The sequence below is a fragment of the Pteropus medius genome, unplaced genomic scaffold (assembly GCF_902729225.1).
Source record: "Pteropus medius unplaced genomic scaffold, Ma_sr-lr_union100, whole genome shotgun sequence".
NCBI classification, from domain to species: Eukaryota; Metazoa; Chordata; class Mammalia; order Chiroptera; family Pteropodidae; genus Pteropus; species Pteropus medius.
The window spans coordinates 383246-402067 of NW_024341754.1; the positions used below are offsets into that span (position 1 = coordinate 383246).

General features: G+C 46.6%; 2 protein-coding genes across 8 annotated transcripts; both read left to right on the top strand.

Annotated features, from left to right (window-relative positions):
• The first annotated feature begins 583 nt into the window (after window positions 1–583).
• PPP1R3E (protein phosphatase 1 regulatory subunit 3E) lies at window positions 584–6103 on the top strand. Of its 2 annotated transcripts, none has more exons than XM_039851500.1 (3): window positions 584–1166; window positions 1474–1986; window positions 3583–6103. In XM_039851500.1, exons 1-2 carry the CDS (start codon window positions 750–752, stop codon window positions 1894–1896), a joined length of 840 nt encoding a protein of 279 aa, XP_039707434.1. In that variant the 5' UTR covers window positions 584–749; the 3' UTR covers window positions 1897–1986; window positions 3583–6103. The 2 variants fall into 2 exon arrangements, with proteins under 2 accessions (XP_039707434.1, XP_039707444.1); XM_039851510.1 differs by having other exon boundaries at window positions 1474–1981.
• Window positions 2012–18473, top strand: HOMEZ (homeobox and leucine zipper encoding). Of its 6 annotated transcripts, XM_039851411.1 has the most exons (4): window positions 10487–10701; window positions 10998–11207; window positions 15707–16212; window positions 16534–18473. In XM_039851411.1, the coding sequence occupies exons 2-4, from the start codon at window positions 11072–11074 to the stop codon at window positions 17299–17301; spliced, it is 1410 nt and encodes a 469-aa protein (XP_039707345.1). In that variant the 5' UTR covers window positions 10487–10701; window positions 10998–11071; the 3' UTR covers window positions 17302–18473. The 6 variants fall into 6 exon arrangements, with proteins under 6 accessions (XP_039707329.1, XP_039707345.1, XP_039707303.1 ...); XM_039851369.1 differs by having other exon boundaries at window positions 10488–10701; window positions 15707–18473; XM_039851376.1 differs by having other exon boundaries at window positions 10488–10701; window positions 11057–11207; window positions 15707–18473.
• Window positions 18474–18822: the final 349 nt, after the last annotated feature.

The window sequence follows — 18822 nt, forward strand, 5'->3', positions numbered from 1 at the left end:
CAGAGGTGAGACCAGAAGCTATGTCTTTCCACAACTCTCTGTTCAGAACTCTTTCCAGTGGACGACCCACCCTTGTGAGCACATCTCAGCTTTTATTTGGGACTCTACCTAGTTTTCATGACCTTCCCTTCTTTGTACTCACCATTCTCCTCCTCTAAAGCCTGGAGCCCAAGATTTAGAAGAGAAAACAGTGAGCCCTGAAAAGTAAGTCACACACTGAGCGTTTGGACTTACCCCTCCAAGACAATAAAACGTTACTCTTTACATCCTATGTTAACATATCCCGTGCCAGAAAGGTTGAGGCCTTTAAAAGAAAAGGGAGGGGGCAGAGTGGTCTCATTCAAGATGGAAAGGGTGGAGTCCCCGCCCACTGGTGCAGCAGCAGTAGCGAAGACAGATGGAGAGCCACCTGTCAGAGGGTTGTGGGCGGGGGCCCCGGCCGCGACGGCCGCGAGACCGGAGGGTGTGTGCCGCTGAGCGCACGCTCAGAGCAGACAGTTTGCAGGAGACAGGTGATCGTCTAAGACCCTGGGAGCTGACGGCCAGAAGGAGAAAAAGGTAGTCAAGGAGGAGAGGCAGAAGTACGAGAGGTAGAGGAAACTGGAGGTGACAGCAAGGAGAGTACGCAACTGCGAGGGGTAGCTGAAGTGGGCCTGGCGGCTTCTTCGTGAACGCCAGGAGGGCGGGCCATTGGAAGGGAGGGCAGCGCGGCGGCGCTGCAGGCGGGATCTGCCGACGCTGGGGGTGCCATGTCTCGCGAGCGGCCCCCCCGCACCGACATCCCCCGCAACCTGAGCTTCATCGCTGCGCTGACGGAGCGCGCCTACTACCGCAGCCAGCGGCCCAGCCTCGAGGAGGAGCCAGAGGAGGAGCCAGGCGAGGGCGGGACACGCCTCGGGGCCCGATCCCGCGCTCTTGCTTCCAGTCGGGGCCGCAGGGCTCGCTCTGCGCCCGCCGGAAGCGGCGGTGCTCGGGCGTCCCGCAGCCGCAGCCCAGATACCCGCAAGAGAGTGCGTTTCGCCGACGCGTTGGGGCTGGAGCTGGCCGCCGTGCGCCGCTTCCGCCCTGGAGAGCTGCCCCGGGTGCCTCGCCACGTACAGGTCCAGCTGCAAAGGGACGCCCTCCGCCACTTCGTGCCGTGCCAGTCCCGCACCCGCGGCCTCCAGGTGAGCGGCAGGGGCACGCCCCTTCTCCCGGATCTCTCCATCTCAGCGGTGGCGGGCGTGGGGCAGTGGATTTCTCAAGGAATGCCCATCCCCACCCCCAATCCTGGGCTTGCTCTTGCGCTTCCCTTTTGGGGTCCCCACTGGCGAGGGAGGGACTCTAGGCCACTCTCACAGCTGGGTCGCACTCTGATGGCCCGGACTCCAGGGTCGGCCTTGGATTGGTCCAATGCCTCGTCCGCTCCCGCCCCTATCTCTGTCCTTCCATCGCTGGGCTTCCAACCTCCCTCTCTCCCTCTTTCGTCCCCAGGAGGCGCGCGCCGCCCTGGAGCCGGCCAGCGAGCCCGGCTTTGCCGCCCGCTTGCAGGCGCAGCGCATCTGTCTGGAACGCGCCGAGGCGGGCCCGCTGGGAGTGGCTGGCAGTGCGCGCGTGCTGGACTTGGCCTACGAGAAACGCGTGAGCGTGCGTTGGAGTGCAGACGGCTGGCGGAGCCAACGCGAGGCGCCCGCTGCCTATGCCGGCCCGGCCCCGCCCCCGCCGCGCGCTGACCGCTTTGCCTTCCGTCTGCCCGCGCCGCCCATTGGGGGTGCCCTGCTTTTCGCTTTGCGCTACCGCGTGACGGGCCACGAGTTCTGGGACAACAACAGCGGCCGTGACTATGCTTTACGTGGGCCCGAGCACCCGGGCAGTTGCGGAACTCCGGAGCCTCAGGGCTGGATTCACTTTATCTGAGACAACTGCGGCCGACGGCGGAGAAAGCAAAGGCACCCGGGGGCTGGGGGAGCCCGAAGATTTGGCCGGGAGCTGTCGGGAGAGAGTCAAGTCGGGGAGAAATCAAAGGGTTGTGGGAGTGGGTGGGATCAGCGAAGGTCGGGGCGATAGGGGTGGAAAGCACCAGTGGGATGTGAGTAGAAAGAATCCAAGGTATAGGAGAAAAGAGACCAGAAAGGGTGCTGGAAGGATCCCCCCAAAAAGCAAAAGAATGGGGATGATGGTGACGTTCTCTTCCATGAGTGGGCACTGGGAGAGAGTTCTGCAGGTCTAGGCAATCGAAGGTTAAGCTACCATTCTGAGATTGCGGAGGTATTTTGTGTGAAGTAGCAGCCCACACAAAATTGAAGTCGTTTAGATTGCTGGCTCATTCCCTTTTCTTACCCATCGTTGCTACCTCAGGTCCCCCAGCCCTGTCCGTCCTAGCTTTAACTCAGCCATAATTGCCTGCTGAAGTCCCAGAAACTTGGCTATTGCTCCCCAGTCTGGCATTATGACAGGATCCCCTTTTCATCCCTGAGGGTCCCTGGTTTCGGTCTCTGATAACTGGAGAGTGATGGCACGTAGCAGTCAGAGCGCCCTCCTTCAGCTTCATTGCATCCCTGCAGGTTAAAATGAAGACAAACCCAACTCCAGGCCTGTCCTTGTAGCTAAATAATGCATTGCCTAAAGGGTCATTATACTCAGGGGCATCCAGAAAAATGCCAGCCTTACCTTCCTGGGGTTCCTTCTAATGACCTCTAAGCACTTTATGGACTGTATTTGTCAAGGGACAGTGAATTACAAGAATCACTGCTGATTCTCCCTCAAAACACAAGGAAATTACTCATTAGCTGTGTAACTTTGGGCAAGTTCCTTCACCTCTCTGGGCCACATTTCCTCCTTGGAAAATTGGATTTGGATTGGTTGATCTCTTACAGCCCCTTCTTGCTTTTGACATTTTATGATCTGGGAGTGGCAGAGTGTAGATTAGAAGCCACATTCTCCAACCAGCAGTTGGAATACTATAGTTCAGAACACAGCACCCCCTGAGTGTTTGGTTGGCATTCAGGATGGGTCGTCCAGTTTTTGACAAAGATGTTATATATTACGAAACCCAGGAAGCATCCTCAAACCATCTCACAGCCTCAGGGTATTCAGGCTTCTTTCAAACCACAGTCCATCCTTTGCTCCTTGCTTTCTGCTCTGGTCCCCACAGACTTGCAACCTGGGTGCTCTGAGACAGCTTTGGGGAGATACATCTCTCGGGGAAAATGATGCTTGGGAGCCCCAAACATGAAGCAATGTTGGGGGCTCTCTTGAGGATAAGGAATTATGTGTATCAGAAATAGAAAACATTTTAAATCAAGAAGCAAAGCAACTTGAAAATTAAATGGCACCTGGAGATGTCTGCTCCATATCCTGAGCAAGTGAAATGGGAAAGCTAGACTCTTACCCATTCACATTCATGCTTTATGTCTCCCTGATTAACCTCTGCTGGTTGTTTTCCTTATCCTAGCACCCTATTCCTCACTCTTTGTTTTTTTTCTTTTCCTGTCCTCATCGCTTTCATTTTTCTTTTAGTATAATAGAGTACTCACCTTCATTTTCTCTATTACCAATTGTGTCTGTCTCATACTTGTTCTGTGCTATTCCTTCTCCCTCCAGAAGGGGTGGAAAACCTACTTCCTTTTCTCCAAGACCATGGTTGATCCACCTTCCTTCCTCAGGCTCCTTGACAGTCTTCTAGAGGGAGAAGAGGGAAAAGCAGCAGTTCCTGATGCAGATGAACAAGGAGCTCCCAGGTAACCAGCTCGCCACCCTCTTTCCTATCTGTTATTGATTTCACAAAGGAAAATTTCAGGATCCCCTATTGCCCCTGTCCCCTATCGCCCTTCCTTACCAGTGAGAGAGTGCATGCACATATACCTGTACATGCATTTGGGATAGAGTATGGGGCTTGTTACCATGCCCCTCCTGTCCAAAGCCACTTCCTTTAAAGAAAGATAGCTGAAAGAGAGGAACCCCAAGTCATTTCTCAAACAAATGCCCATTTAAACATCATCCTTATCTAGGAAATCACAATTTCATGCATCTTATGGATCACCTTCAGGTCAAAGTTCCAACAGAGTGAAGAATGAAACCGCTGGGAGCTACCAAGCAATGCACTTGTTAGTCAACAATGAAGAGCCCAAGGGAGGATAATGGAGAGGGAGACTGGGTCGAGGCTCAGTGTGTAGTAATGTCTTGCTTAATGTGTATGCATTACTGTTATGTTAATCATAACAACTCACATCTACTTATGTATCCACTAAAATCTGGTGTCTTGCATGCATTATAATCTTTAAAACAACGCCATGAGTTGAATATTATCCGTTTTAGAGATGAGGAAACAGCTCAGAAAAGCTCAGTAATTCGTTAAGATCACACAGCTAGTAAAAGGCAGAGCTAGGGATGTGAACCCAAGCAATCTCCAGAACCTCTGTGCATAACCATAATGTTATATTTTTTCCATTTAAAAACGAAATTAAAAACCTTGCTATATATCATCTGTTACTATGAAGAAACCACAGTTTCTAATTGTGCTCTGCCTTCCCATCCTCCAGTCTCTGAACTGGCTTGGAGAAGGCAAAGCACTGAGGGTCTCAAGCTTCATCTGCTCCTTACAAGAGCTTGCTGCTATCTCCTGTGCCAGTGTCCCAGCTCTGCAAGATCAGCAAGGGACCAACTTGCCTGCCTGTTAGAGAACTTGGAACTCATTTGTACTAGGTAGCCTTTCCATACAATGGCATTCTTCCCTGGTCCTAGCCAACCCTTCACACCTGTTGGTATGCCACACCCATTCCCACTTTCCCCAACTAGACCTGAATAGGCTAATTGCCCAAACTTTATGCTGGAAGGATTTCCCAGCTAGGACAACTGCTGGGTGTTCTGTGCTCTGGCCTTCTCTGAGAGCCATGGTATTACTGACTGGATAAATGAAAGCTGGATGGGGGCAGGAAATCAAGGATAATCCATTGTTTCCTGAGCTCTTTGTAAGAAGTACTATGGCTCACTCACGCCCCCATTCTCAGCTTTACAGACCCAACACTTGAGTCTTCTGGTTGTTCCCGTCTAGTGCTGCCCCAGGGCCTAGTGTAAACTGATAGCCTAATCTGACATGGGAAATGCTAGGAGTTTGGCGGAATCTTTAGGGATGTGTTATGTGTTAGGCATTGTGGTGGGCACTTTAGTCTAAAGGCTGATGACTATATGAACAGGCACAATTTAGAGTATGATATGTCAGTTGTGGACTAGGAAGTGCCACAAGAGAAACCATTACTGTGGTCAGGGGCTTGGGTCCTTGAAACGCAGCAGGAACACTGTTGCCCTGTCCTCTTGTCCAGATCTCAGATGTCTGATAGCCTCCTTTTGCTTTGTTTCTCTTTATGAATGTGGTTCATTTCTCTTCATAATGAGCCCTAATTTCTCAACTTTCCAATCTAACTGCCACAATCCTTTCTTCTAGTTCCTGTTTCTCTGGAGCTTCTCTGGATCCTTGTAATCCACAGGTCATAGAATCAGACCTGAAAATGCTTGTCTTTAATCACTGGGTCCAGGCTCCTGTACAGATGAGGACACAGGTCCAGAGATGAAAAGTGACTCCAGTAAGGTCAAATAACTTTTTAGGGTAGCTTGAGATGGAGCTTACGATCAGGCCTGACCACATCCTATTCCCAGGCTACGAAACAGGCCTCTGCATAGTCAGACTCATGATTTTTCACAGCAAGGGATAACATCAGAAATGTTTCATTTTCTGTTACTAGTTTCCATTCCCTTCTCCATTCAGGTATAAGGAGAAAGAAAAGGGACTGGTAGTTTTTCTCTATGTCCCCAGCCTTGGCACTTCTTTCAGTGATTTTGCTAAAGAAGAGTGAAATTGCTAACAAGACTGAATAATCCATCCACTGAATAGCTAACCTGGAGAGGAAAGGAAAGTTTGCTATGTGAATCCCCCTAACCCAAACTACTGTTCTCATCAGGCCCTCCCAGAGCCTCCCCACCCCCTTCATAGTGCAGCCCTGTTTATTGGGCCCCAAACCCTAGTATTGTGGCTCACTTCAGCTTCCTCATGCACCTGTTCTCCCTCCTGGATAAAAGACCTCATATTTGAAATAAAGTTGAAATATGAAAAGAGTGTATATCATCAGATATTGAGAAGTACTGTTTGTTTTGGGCTGAGGGTGACAAGACCCAGAAGCAAGATTCCTTCTTCCCACTCCCCATTTCTTGGTCATCTCATTTCTTCAAAGTCCTATTCCCTGTCTACTAGAGTCCTCTGGCTATGCAAAAGTTGAGTGAGAAGGAGACATGGGAGAATTGGGTAGCCACTGGTATAAGACACCCCAACAGGATCCCATCACCATTTGAGGTAAGGGTAGAGGTTACCAGGGCCCAGTACTTTAGTTCTCTGGCACCCAGCACCAGTTGATGGCACAGTTAAAGGGAACAGCTTGGGTAGAAGCCCCGTGTTTCTCTTTGCATTGGGGCTCTTCTTCCTTAAGGTGGCAATCTAAGTTACATTCTGTTCCTTAGGCACTGGAGAGAAGAGCAAAACCCTTTTTCCTGTTAAGGCAACCCTAAAGCAAAGGACGAGAATATGATAGGGAGGAAAAGCAAGGGGGGACCTCTGTCTAATCCAAAATGGAGCAATAGAAATAGATAGTAAAGGGAGGCATCCTTGAAAAAGATCAAGTTCTTACATAAGATTGACTCTCACATCACCTGAATTATGAAAGAATCCAATTACCAGCAAAGAAATGAGACAGCGTCCTTACTAGGGAAGCCCTAGCCTGAATAATCGGATGCCTCATTACATCATAATAGCCAAGTTGTGATGTCACTGCAGGTTACTCACTCTGATATGTGTTGTAAGTGAAACCAGATATGCTGAAGGGTAGACTCAGCATGAGGAGCAGACACCCAAGGAGAGGTAAGTGGGGGCTTTCCAGGGGTTCTCACCATGGCTTATGGTCTAGGGTCCTGTGGCTCTAATGTCTTTCTAGACTTATATCTTGGTTTGGCAGTAGTTCTGTCTGGAATCTTTCTTCCACAAACTCACTGCAGCTTATGCTATTCCAAATCCTCAATACTCGCAGTTCTGATGGGCCAGCCCTCAGCTCTGGTATTTCTTAGGAGATAAGGCACAGAACAGAAGACACTAAATAGGGCAGAAACTCGGCATATCCATTTGGTTATGTGGCTAGAAGTCCCAGGGTAGATCCAACTTTTTGGGTCCCTTAAGCATATAACTTTTGGACCTTTTTAAAGAAAAAATACAGTCACAAAAGTGAATATACTTTACAATGAGAAAAGATGTGAACAAATTACAATTTTAAAAAAGCTAACATACCACAACATTACAAAGTCAAGAAAAATAAATTTAAAAACTTCTACCTGGTAAACCTATATATTCTTTCCTACAGTTTTGTTTTTGGTTGAATGGTCTTTGATAGCATTTTCATATGATGACTGTAATGTTTTCCATAAAGAGTATAGAAAGGTAATTCAGTCTTCTACATGATTACTTTTTTGAAATTCTTGATAATTTAGGAACATTTCACCTTCACACCTACAAGTGATAATGCCATGTCATTTTTTAGGATTTTTGTCAAACTTTGAAAAAATATTAAATTTCTTTAGTATATGTGGAATAATATTTTAGAGAATTTCAAATTTGCAATGACTAATGTCACAGTAACTCATCATTTAATGTGTTGATAGGTTTTGCAACTTTAAGCATAATGACGTTTAATAAAGCCAACTTTGCCACAGGCTAATTGATATTTAAAAAGTTAAGTTTCTATGGCATCTCAACAATGTTACAACAAAATTGTGTTGAATGACACATTATTTGAAGACCTGCAGTACTCTGAATCGTGGACAGGAGTATTCCTAGAAGCCATCTGTATTAGTTTTCTAGGGCTGTCATAACAAAATACTACAGACTGGGTGGCTTAAACAACAGAAATTCCCTTAGTTCTAGAGGCTAAAAGTCTGAGATACAGGTATTAGTAAGGTTGATTTCATTCTAAGGTTTCTCTCTCCTTGGCTTATATGTAGCCATTTTCTTACTATATCTTCACATAGCCTTTCCTACTTGTATGTCTTTCAAAATTTCCTTGTATCATAAAGACACCAGTCATTGGATTAAGACTCTTCCTAAAGACCTCATTTTAACCTAATTGACCTCTTTACAGACCTTATCTCTAGATACAGGACTTAATGAATGGGGGGTCAAAGTCCAACCCACACTATACCTACCATTTAACTATTCACAGAAATTAACTGCAAACCACAGATGTATACTTATAAAACTCAAACTATCCTTAACTTCCTTAGCCAATCCCAAAATGCCCAAGGCTCCCTCTATTTACACCTGGCAAAAGGGAAAGTGTGATGGAAGGGAAGTCAAGTCAAAGAGATCAACCCTAACCAATTACAGTTTAAATAGGCTTTCTCCAATTTTACAAAAAGCTATGATACTGCTGGGGTTCCTCCACTGCTTTGGAAGAGATCTGTGCAAGGGAGGGCCAGAAACTTCAGCTCCTTTAGCTATAGGGTAAATGTGCCTCTAGTCATTCCTTCTAATATCTGAGCCACAGGATAGGAAGGAGGATTTACCAAAGATGGGGGATTAACAGGATGACTTGATGAGTCCCCATTCTTCAGTACTAGTTCCTGGAAGAGCTGAGAGAGTTATTGTCTTGCTAACAGTGGGACCCTCCCTTCTCTGATATTGTCTGCCTCTTCCTCTCTCCCACTCTCCCACCCAGTCCACTTCATCTTTTAACACTTTAACACAAAAAAGAGGGAGGCATCAGCCTGCACTCCAGAACTAGGGCAGAGGAGTTTCTTCTTTCCTTCGGTTCTCCCTCTCCAAAATCTCTTTTGAGTTCTGTGCCCTACTCTTGACTCTCAGGAGCGAGTGTCTTTCTGAGACAAGAAATGTGGCTGAGTTCTCCACCTATCATAATTCCAAGCCTGTGATCAGTGATACTCAGAGTGACTGAACTAAATTCCCACAGACAATTCCTGCCTGGCTTTCCAGCCAAACAAGCACGAGTTCTTCCCAATCTCTAGTCCTACTGTTTGGATTATGAGAGAATGACCTCTCCACTAGAAACAGGGCTGCCACTGCCTAAAATATTTCGCTTTTCCTTTCTTTCATTACATACACATCATTGGGGCATATAATTGCGATTTAGGAGGTCTGTATATACTACCAGCCTTGGCTAATATAAACCCTAAGGGATCGAAAGCTTCTAACTCCAAAGCTGAGTGTATCTTTTTCCCTTGCTTACTCCTCTGTTTTTGCTAAAAACCAGTTTGAAGGACTTGGGGCCAGCTATTAGAAGTTAAGATTGTTACTAAATGTAATGAGGTAGATGGGGGAGGCAGGGTCAAATACAAGGCCAGCAACAGAAAATAGGGCTCGGAGCTGAAAAGACATATATTTCTGATGTCTGGCAACCCAGAAGAGCTCTAAATCTTAGAGTGGAACAATTAAGAATCAGAAGTAGCAGTTATGGTAGTTGCCTTTTGGAGGTACATGTGGAGGAGTGAGGTCGGCAGAATACAGGGCAAAGTCTGAAACTATTTTATAAATGATTGCATCTTATATAAGCTATTAAGTGACCTGAGTAGGCAAGAAGAGACTTTTTCAAAGATCAGCGTTAAGAACAGAAAAGTCACTTCAGAAAGTTCTGTTCTCAAGTTTCAGTCAGAAGACAGAATCCTAACTACACAAACTTTTGGCCCAGAATTTCGGAGTGTGTGGAACAATACTTTGGTGGAAAGTCTATTTCGTTGTCATCCCTTTTTTGGCAGCGAAAACCAAAGTCCTCAAATATGAGGCGTAGCTCTACCTCCTCTTTACTAAGCGCAGTAAGGGGGGCCTGACGGTCTGGTAAGTCCCAACGAGGTGACCTGTCCGGCACTCCAGTGGGAACACCTGTCCGGTGCCAGCTGGACCCGAGAAGCAGCCGAAGGTGCCACGCTCCTAGTATCCCGTCTTTCCAGGTGGCAAGACATTTGCTCCATCTCGAGAACAAGCTCCCTGTTGCTCTAGGCATTTCGTTTACAGTGACGCTGCTGACGGCGTTTGGCCCCTTTGCTGGGAAGGTGCGGCTCCTGTGTAAGGCGGGCAAGGGAATGCTGAAAAGGTATTCCTTCAGGAGGAAACAAATGGGAAGTAGTCGTTGGCGGTCTAAACATTTCAGCGAAGTGCTGTGAAGTCCTTAGGGTTTCTGGGAGGAACACGGCCGGGTGTATTCGGAAGGTCCGACGCCGCTAGGTCGAGAGTGGGGGAAGGTACCATTCACAGCACCCTGGCCCCGGAGGACATCTTTCCTGCCCTACGCACCCAATAGCCACCCCGGCTGAAGCCCACGCAGCCAATAGCCGACTTCAGCCGAGACTCACGCAGCCAATGGCCAGCCCAGTGCGTTTCTCTGGTGCCCGCCTGCCTGCGTCCACCAATCGGGACTCGGGCTACCTTGGCACCGCCCCTGGAGCCCGCCCCACCCATCCGCCCCGCCTCCAACTCGCTGGAGCAGGGCTGGGCTAGACGGGCGCGCTCTCGGGGGCGGGAGGGGCAGTCCCGGTCCCGGCCCTCCGCGCGGGTGGGCTCGGAGCAGGCCGCACCGGGCGGGAACCCCACTCCTATCCCGGAGGCCCCCTGCCCTTTTTCCCCTCCCCCGCGGCCCATGGTGCGAGGCTGGGAGCCGCCGCCCGGGCCAGACCGCGGTGAGTGATCCCCAGCCCCTTCGACTTCCCCTCCCAGCCCCCCCGTACGATCTCCGACCTCCGGAGCCCTATCCCCGCGCTGGGGGAAGGAGAATTCGAGTTTCGAACTCGTCCAGTTCTCTCTCCTTTCTCCTCTGGACTTTTCGGTTTCCTGTTGTAACTGGGGGTGGGTGAGTGGGTGTGTAGGGAGGAGGGGAAGGTTGGGTTGGGACGCCCTTGGCGAGGGGAAGATTGAGATTCGCCTGCTCTCTGGGGCTCATCGCCCTAAGTGCAGCAACTTTTGTTCTCTGACCCAGTTTGGAGCCCTATAGACTGCCTGTGAAATGGAGGATAAGAGAAACGTTTCCTTCCCCAGGCCACCCTCCTCCCCATGACTACCTCCTGGCGACCTCAACACACGCACGGAAACCTGGCCTGCCTTCTGGGGAGCAGTGAGTGGCCTTTGGGAATGAAAGGTTTAGGAGGAACAGCCCTTTCCGACCCCCTACTCAAAACCAACCATGAAAGTGAGAACCGGAGTCCTCAGAGGTTCCTGGGGTTGCGTCCTAATCTGAGACTTCTAAACTGAAAGACGACTCAAGCTGAGACCTGGTTGGTGGGCCCAGACTAGGAGATATTTTATCATATGAGCCTCCTGTTCACCATACATTTGAAGCCCTTTTATATTATATGATTAGGATAGGTAGATGGCAGTAATTGATCAAAATAAGCCAGTTAAAGTTGGGAATTTAAAAATGATGCAAACATACCTTAAGTCTTGTCATTAAAAGTATGTTCATTTCACCAATCTTCTGGGTTAGTGTCCAGGTGTTTTCTTTGTGTAAGTTTGCTAATTGGAATTCCCAGTTGTCTTTCTAGAATTACCTACACAAGTAAGTCAAATCTGGCTGCACCCTGAGAACTTTTTAAAACTACTGATGCCTGGGCCCAGTCCAGGCTCATTAAGTCAGAATGAGGAGGAGGGTTCCTTGCTTTGAGTTTCCAGGTAATTCTAGTGTGCAGTCTGAGATGGTAGCCACTGCCTCTCATCATCTATGATTTTCAGGTTTGGCTTCTTTAAAGTGGAGTGAGAAGTTCAACACTGTTGAAGCAATCTGAATGCAGAATCCTTTTGAGATTTTAAAGCCCCCTACCTTTCCAGTCTTTTATAGTTGTCTTGCCTATTCCCAACTCAACAATTTTTAAAATGTATACTCCTTTATGTCTTTCCAAAGCATTTGACTTTGTTTTCATTGGAACCATTTTTAATGCACTAATTTTTCATAGGTTTATGTGATGTTTAATTACATTATATAAATACAGAAAAACAACGGCATAAGCAGGTTTGGAATCACATACAACTGGCCCAAGCACACAGGGCAGCTGAAGGAAGCAGATGATTTTGGCACACTAGAGAGTAGCCTACCAGCCTGTAGTATCCAGTGCACTTTGCGTATTGGTCATGTATTCTAGTGGGTCAGTTAAGCCAGGTTCCTGGCCCAACTGAACACCCCTCTCCTTCCACTCTCTCCAGCTAATATCACCAATACCCACTTGTGTAAATTCTCCTGAGTCTTCCATCCACTCTTTCCATTCATTCACATGAAGCTATTTGTTCCTCTTAAAGCAGTTAACCACCATTGCCTTTATTGAGTTGGGAGAACATAAGGCAGAGGTTCTTAAGCTAGGCTTCTGAGCAACCAGTGAACCCCCTGAGATTACACATATAATGTGTAAGTGTGAATGTTTATTTGGGGAGGAGAAGTCATAACTTTCTGAGGGTCCATAAGTTATACCTGATTCACAAAGAGGTTCACAATCCAAAAAGTTGAGAAGCACATAAGTTGAATATCACTAAAAGTCCTTTAAGGCCCTTAAAACTGTATCACCAAAACACATTTCAGGCAGTAATTTAGTTCTCTGAATAAAGACTTAGGGAATTTAGCAGGATCATATCTAGTCTCACTGTAACTGTCTCCTGCTTTAACCATAAGCAAAGGCTCAAGCCTAAAGTTCTGAACACCTCTTTTTTCCTAGGATTGTGTGAACGCCTAGACTCCAAGTTTAAGGCAGCCTATTATTTTCTGCCATCTGCCCAGGGGTATGAAAAGTCCAAAGGGAAAGAAGGGCATTGTCCTGACTTTTTTATGAGTGATATTAAGTAGCAATAGGGCATATCTGGCATATTTAATAAGAATACAAGTTTAGTAATTATTCAGAATTGATAATCCCACCACCGCCAACTCTGCCTGTAGGAGTCATTTCTGCAGCTTTGATTCCCTTCTTTTCCTACCTTCTTCAAATGGAGGCACAAGAACACAAGACACTGAAGTGTCTTCATTGTGGTTTGGATCACTGTAGAGTCTACCCTACTTGTAATAGTTCTTATAAGCCACTCTGGTTATAGTTTCTTCCTATTTCAAAGCCAGATTATTCCAGAAAGTTACCAGCTATGCCACCATTCTGTACTGTCTTCCATGATGTGTTTTGTGTAATTGGAAAACTGTAGATATATACAGTACACCAAATATGTTATTTGTATTATTGTCTGTTATATGAAATATCAAGATGATGCCATGAGAATCTAAAGGACAGCAAACTACATGAATGAAAGCAAAAATGCTTCCTCATAGGCTTGTAGCTGTGCCTGCTTTATTTCCTGTCTGGCAGTCTTCATCCTCACACTGGACTGCTTTATCCCTTATACTATATTTTTCTCGTATCCAAAGTGTTATGTCCTTAAGGAACAGGACACAAATAAGGTTAAGTACATGTCAAGTGTTGCAGTCATAATGTATTCTCCAGCTTAGGTTTGGTGGTTTTCCGGGTGGGCCACAATATCTAAATGGTGCTTTAGCACCTGGCTGTTTAAGCAGTTCCTCACAGGCCACTCAGTGGTGTCTGGGATGAACCTGGAAGTTAAAGGTAGAGCTACCACACTGGCAATTCTCCTAAAAGCAGTGATTTTCATACTTTTTTAAAGCAGGAAAACCCTTTCCAGAATTTAATCCAACTTCCAAAACATGAGTAGTATAAAATCACAGACACCTGGTTTCCTCCAGTGCTCATTAGATAAAATTATGACTACAAAAATAAAACAGTGATTTTAAAGGATTCTTTGCCTCACTTACCCCATTGTCTAGGAGGAGCATTACTTTATATCAGAATCACCCCAAGAGGCTGAAGATAAAAGCTGCTATTTATTGAGGCTTTATTTTGTAATAGTCACAATATCAAGTGCATTTTTTCATTTAGTCATAATCTTGTGGATAGGTGCTGTTGTGACCTCCCTTTTTTCTGATGGGAAACCAAGGCTTAGGAAAATTAAATAACTTGCCCAAGGACAAGCAGCACTCTAGGAAGTGGACCTTCGATTACTCTCAAACCAGACATCCACCTCTAACAGCTGCTTTAGGCCCTGCCTACACATGCCACCTAGCATATAATAGGTGCTCAGTAAAAAAAAAAGATAACTTTATATACACTCAGCACTGTCTCCATTTTTTACACACGAGGAAACAGGCTCATGTACGTTCAGTAACTTTTGCCCAAGATCACATAGCGATGGCAGAATTGGAGTACAAACTGCAGGTTGGCCTTACTCAAGATCATATTTCTACCCACTGTGCCATGTTGCCTCCATTGACCCTTTTAAGGTTCTTTTCAAGCTGTATTGCCTTTAGGATCTGCATGGCCTTGAGTTAAGATTTGCTTGTTAAAAGAGAATAGTGACACATTAAAATACTTCCGAATTTTTCTAATCATCATATAAAATCTGATATTACACTGCTCTATTTTAACTTTCTGGACTTGAGGTTTTTCTCAATTCATCATGTAGCATTTACGTAGGAATTGCCTCCCATCCTTGACATATCAGAAGTAATATTTATAAACTCAGATGAGATTCCTCTAAGAGTAAAAGGTTACAGATGTGTTAACATCTCTGAGGTGCACACTAGGAACTGAGTTAAAATTCGGTCAACAGGATTATTCTAGGAAATAATTTGAGCAGGTATTTCAGGAATGAAGCATGGTCAGGGGCTATCCCTGCAGTCCTCATACCCAGAAACAGTGGTGCTGCCGGGTGGCCTGCAGGACCTGGTTACAATTTATAATGAGCCTGTCCACCTGGGCCTGAGAAGAAAGGTGGCTTGAAGAGGTAAGAGCTGCAGGCCTTCTGCCTTGTGCCCTGTATGGAGGAGGCCATTAAAATCTGAGGGAGCTCTATAGGCTCCCTGGAGAGAGAGTGAGCAGTTGGAAGAGACAAAGGCTGGGGGGAGGGGTAACCTTTGTTCCGGGGATGACTTGGGGAAGGAAACATTCCCCTCTCTCTACCCTCACCGGACCTAAGCCCAGGGAGGGGTAAGCCCCATTTATCCCAGATATCTGACCTAGCTCATCCTACTGGGAAAAACTAAAGCTATTGGGTTTGACCTTAGGGCTTAAAAATAACTATTCATTCTTCCCCCAACAGCCACCACCAAGAAGGGAAAGAAAAGGGGGCTGGGGACTGGGCAGAGAACAGTGCTTACCTTCTAGATTTTCTTATGTTGTATTCCCAACCTGTCTACAGTCTAGAGATAATTGTTAGGAGCTAAAGCATTTGTAACAGTTCGGAGATTACCGCTCCATTTGTTTTTGCTTAAGGCCTGCATTTTGTGACTCTGGTTCCATGAACTCAGTGAAGCAAGTTTAAATTGGAAAGGTAAAGGCTATGTAAGGATGTTTTCCTTTTCTTAAAGACAGGTTTTCGTCTTGATGACAACACTCACTAGTCATGTGATGGGGTAATATAACTTCTATGGACTTCGTTTTTTTCATACATACATGGGAATTTTAGCAGATTCTGATGATTCATGAAGTTATGAAAACTAAATGAGAAATTGTTAAAGCACTTTAAAAGCTGAGCAGCACAGTACACACAGAAAGTTGATTGTTTTGGGGTCCAACATTTTGTTTGGTGGAAATAGAGCAATGGGCCAAAAGAGAAACCCCATTGATTGAGCTGTTTCTCTTCTTATTACAGCTATCTCTGAAGGGCACAAATCAGAAAGCACCATGCCTCCTAACAAAGAGGCCAGCAGTCTTAATACCTCCCCTACGGGGCTCATCTGCCTCCCTCCAATCTCCGAGGAGCTCCAGCTTGTGTGGACCCAAGCTGCCCAGACCAGTGAACTGGATGGCAATGAACACCTGCTACAAACTTTCAGCTACTTTCCCTATCCCAGTCTAGCAGACATTGCCCTTCTCTGCCTACGCTATGGGCTGCAGATGGAGAAAGTCAAGACTTGGTTCATGGCCCAGCGCCTCCGCTGTGGCATTAGCTGGTCATCTGAAGAAATAGAAGAGACTCGAGCCCGAGTGGTCTATCACAGGGACCAACTCCATTTCAAATCCCTTCTCTCTTTTACTCATCATGCAGGGCGGCCCCCAGAGGAGGTGCCTCCTTCTCCAGTGCCACCTCCAGAACCAGTTAGTCTTGGAATAGTGCCCCTGACTCTTAGCGAGCCCAGCCAGATGAAAGGATTAAAGGTAGAGCCTGAAGAGTCCCCAGAGCCACTGAGTCACCAAAAAGCAAAGGAGCCCCTGATGGTACCTGGTAGTGGGGCATTCTCCCACCGATCAGAATTTTGGCAGGATCTTCAAAGCAGTGCCTTCTCTAAGGAGCAGGCAGGCAAGGGTCCTGACCAGTCACATGGCCTAGGTACTGCTTCCTGGAACCACTCCACAGCTGTCCACCAGCCATGTGCTCCGGATAAGCCCCCACCAATCTCATTACTTGCCAGTAGTTGTAAGCAGGGCTCAGCATCTAATGAGACTCCTTCTTCCTCTACCTCTTCTTCCTCTCTCCAGGTACTGGCTAATGGAGCTACAGCCACCTCTAAACCCCTCCAACCACTGGGGTGTATCCCACAGCCACAGTCACCCAATGAACAGGCACTACCCCCACATGCGGAGCCAGCCTGGCCCCAGAGGCTAAGGCATAACTCAGTACTAGGTAGGGTTGGCCCTGCAGAGTACCTTTCCCCAGATACACAACGCCAGCGAAAGACCAAGCGCAAAACCAAAGAGCAGCTGGCTATCCTCAAATCATTTTTTTTACAGTGCCAATGGGCACGGCGTGAAGATTACCATAAATTAGAACAGATCACTGGTTTACCTCGGCCTGAGATTATTCAGTGGTTTGGTGACACACGCTATGCCTTGAAGCATGGGCAACTAAAATGGTTTCGGGACAACGCAGTACCTGGTGCCTCTAGTTTTCAGGACCCAGCAATTCCCACACCACCGCCTTCAACCCGGTCCTTGAATGAATGGGCTGAGACACCACCTCTGCCAATCCCCCCACCTCCACCAGATATACAGCCCTTGGAGAAGTACTGGGCAGCCCACCAACAGCTACAGGAAAGTGATGTCCCTCAACTGAGTCAGGCATCAAGGCTTAGCACGCAGCAGGTACTGGATTGGTTTGATTCTCGATTACCTGAACCAGCTGAGGTGGTGGTTTGTCTAGATGAAGAGGAGGAAGAAGAGGAGGAAGAACTGCCAGATGATGATGAGGAGGAGGAGGAGGAGGAGGAAGATGATGACAGCGATGAGGACGTCATCATACAGGACTGAATGGAGGGCTACAAGAGGGGAGGTCTGTTACTAAAAGATGAACCAACTTAGTAACTGTTTAAACAAACCACATTTTAAAAATTACCTTGTGGCAAAGAACTGAAAAGCTCTGTGTTCTTGAGGTTGGGGTATGGGGATGTAGCGAGGGTAGACCAGGGAGGATGAGCGCAGGGCACAAAGTGAGGTGGGGATTGAATGAGCAGAAATGCAGGCCTCTAGCCTCAACGAAGGGAGTGCTAAGGATCTGGTCCAAACTGGGCTGGATAAGGGCTCTTTCATATCTGCTGTTCTTACCCATACCCCACCCCCAACCCCAACCCTGGCCCTCAGTGTACTACAGAGAATCCAGCCCTTAGTCCCATGTCTATAGGAGGACTGGAAAGAGGAGTAAAGAATTTTGATTCACTTGATGATTCTAGTGCATCCCCTAGTCCCATCATTTTCCCTGGTATAAGGCTGCCTTGGATTCCTCCTCTTTTCTCTGAGCGCAAGTCCATGCATGATGCAGCTAAGAATCTCAGTATGTCCCAGTCTCATAAGTATTTCCCCTTCCTCGTACCAGCTTAATATGTTTTACCTGCTTCATTTTTGAGTCACACAGGAAGCAGAATATTTTCATTTCTGATACTGGGACCACTTTGCCTTGTACCTTTTAATCTCTCCAAAATCCCCATTCTGTTGACTATGTCTCAGGGTAAATCTTCCCCACGGAGCTTGTGAAAAAGTTTAATAACTGGGTGGAGAATAATTTAGACTGGATATTTATTGGAGGTGGGAATTAGGGGAGATGTCCTTTAAAAATTAAAGTAGAATTAGGTTACAGAGAGGAGAGGGAATGGTTTCTACTGTTCAGAAGACTGTGCAGGTAGGTTCTAGGTTTGGTTTTACAAGCCTGACACTCCCTCCTGCCTAGCCTGACAGAGACTGATTTTTCATATTTTTGGTGTTGATTCAATTTGTATCCGGAAAAGAAACTTTTCCCCTCTATAGGATGTCTGAGGGACAGAGGGGCCACATCTTTAACTGAATTTATTGATGTTTTAGAATGGTTTTCATCAGTTGGGGTCAGATATAAAGATATCAGTGGGTTAACCATCTAGAAACGAGTGGAAGCCCAACTGCTAGAATAATAATAAAAAAAGCCAAAAATAAAATTGTTTATCTCTCTTCCACTTTGCCACTTCTATCGTTTAGAGAGTAATGGAGCCAAATCCATTGACATTCTGATTTAGTATGCTCTTTATTTTTGAAACCTTGGGCTATATTGAGATAAAAGAACAGAAACTTTGAAAGGCAGTAGTAGATCAATATCTATCACTAAGCAGATTGTTTCCTGCACCTGCTACAGCACCAGATCTTGCTCAGAAGGGGAGGTGTGTCTAGAAATGCCTTTAAAAATAAATTCAGAGTTCCAGAGAGGGTAATGGGATCTTAGTTCAACTACAAGGTCATTCCTAAGACCTAATTAATTTCTGGAAGATGCTTGCTATCTTCACTCTTTTGCCAATATTTTTGCTTAAA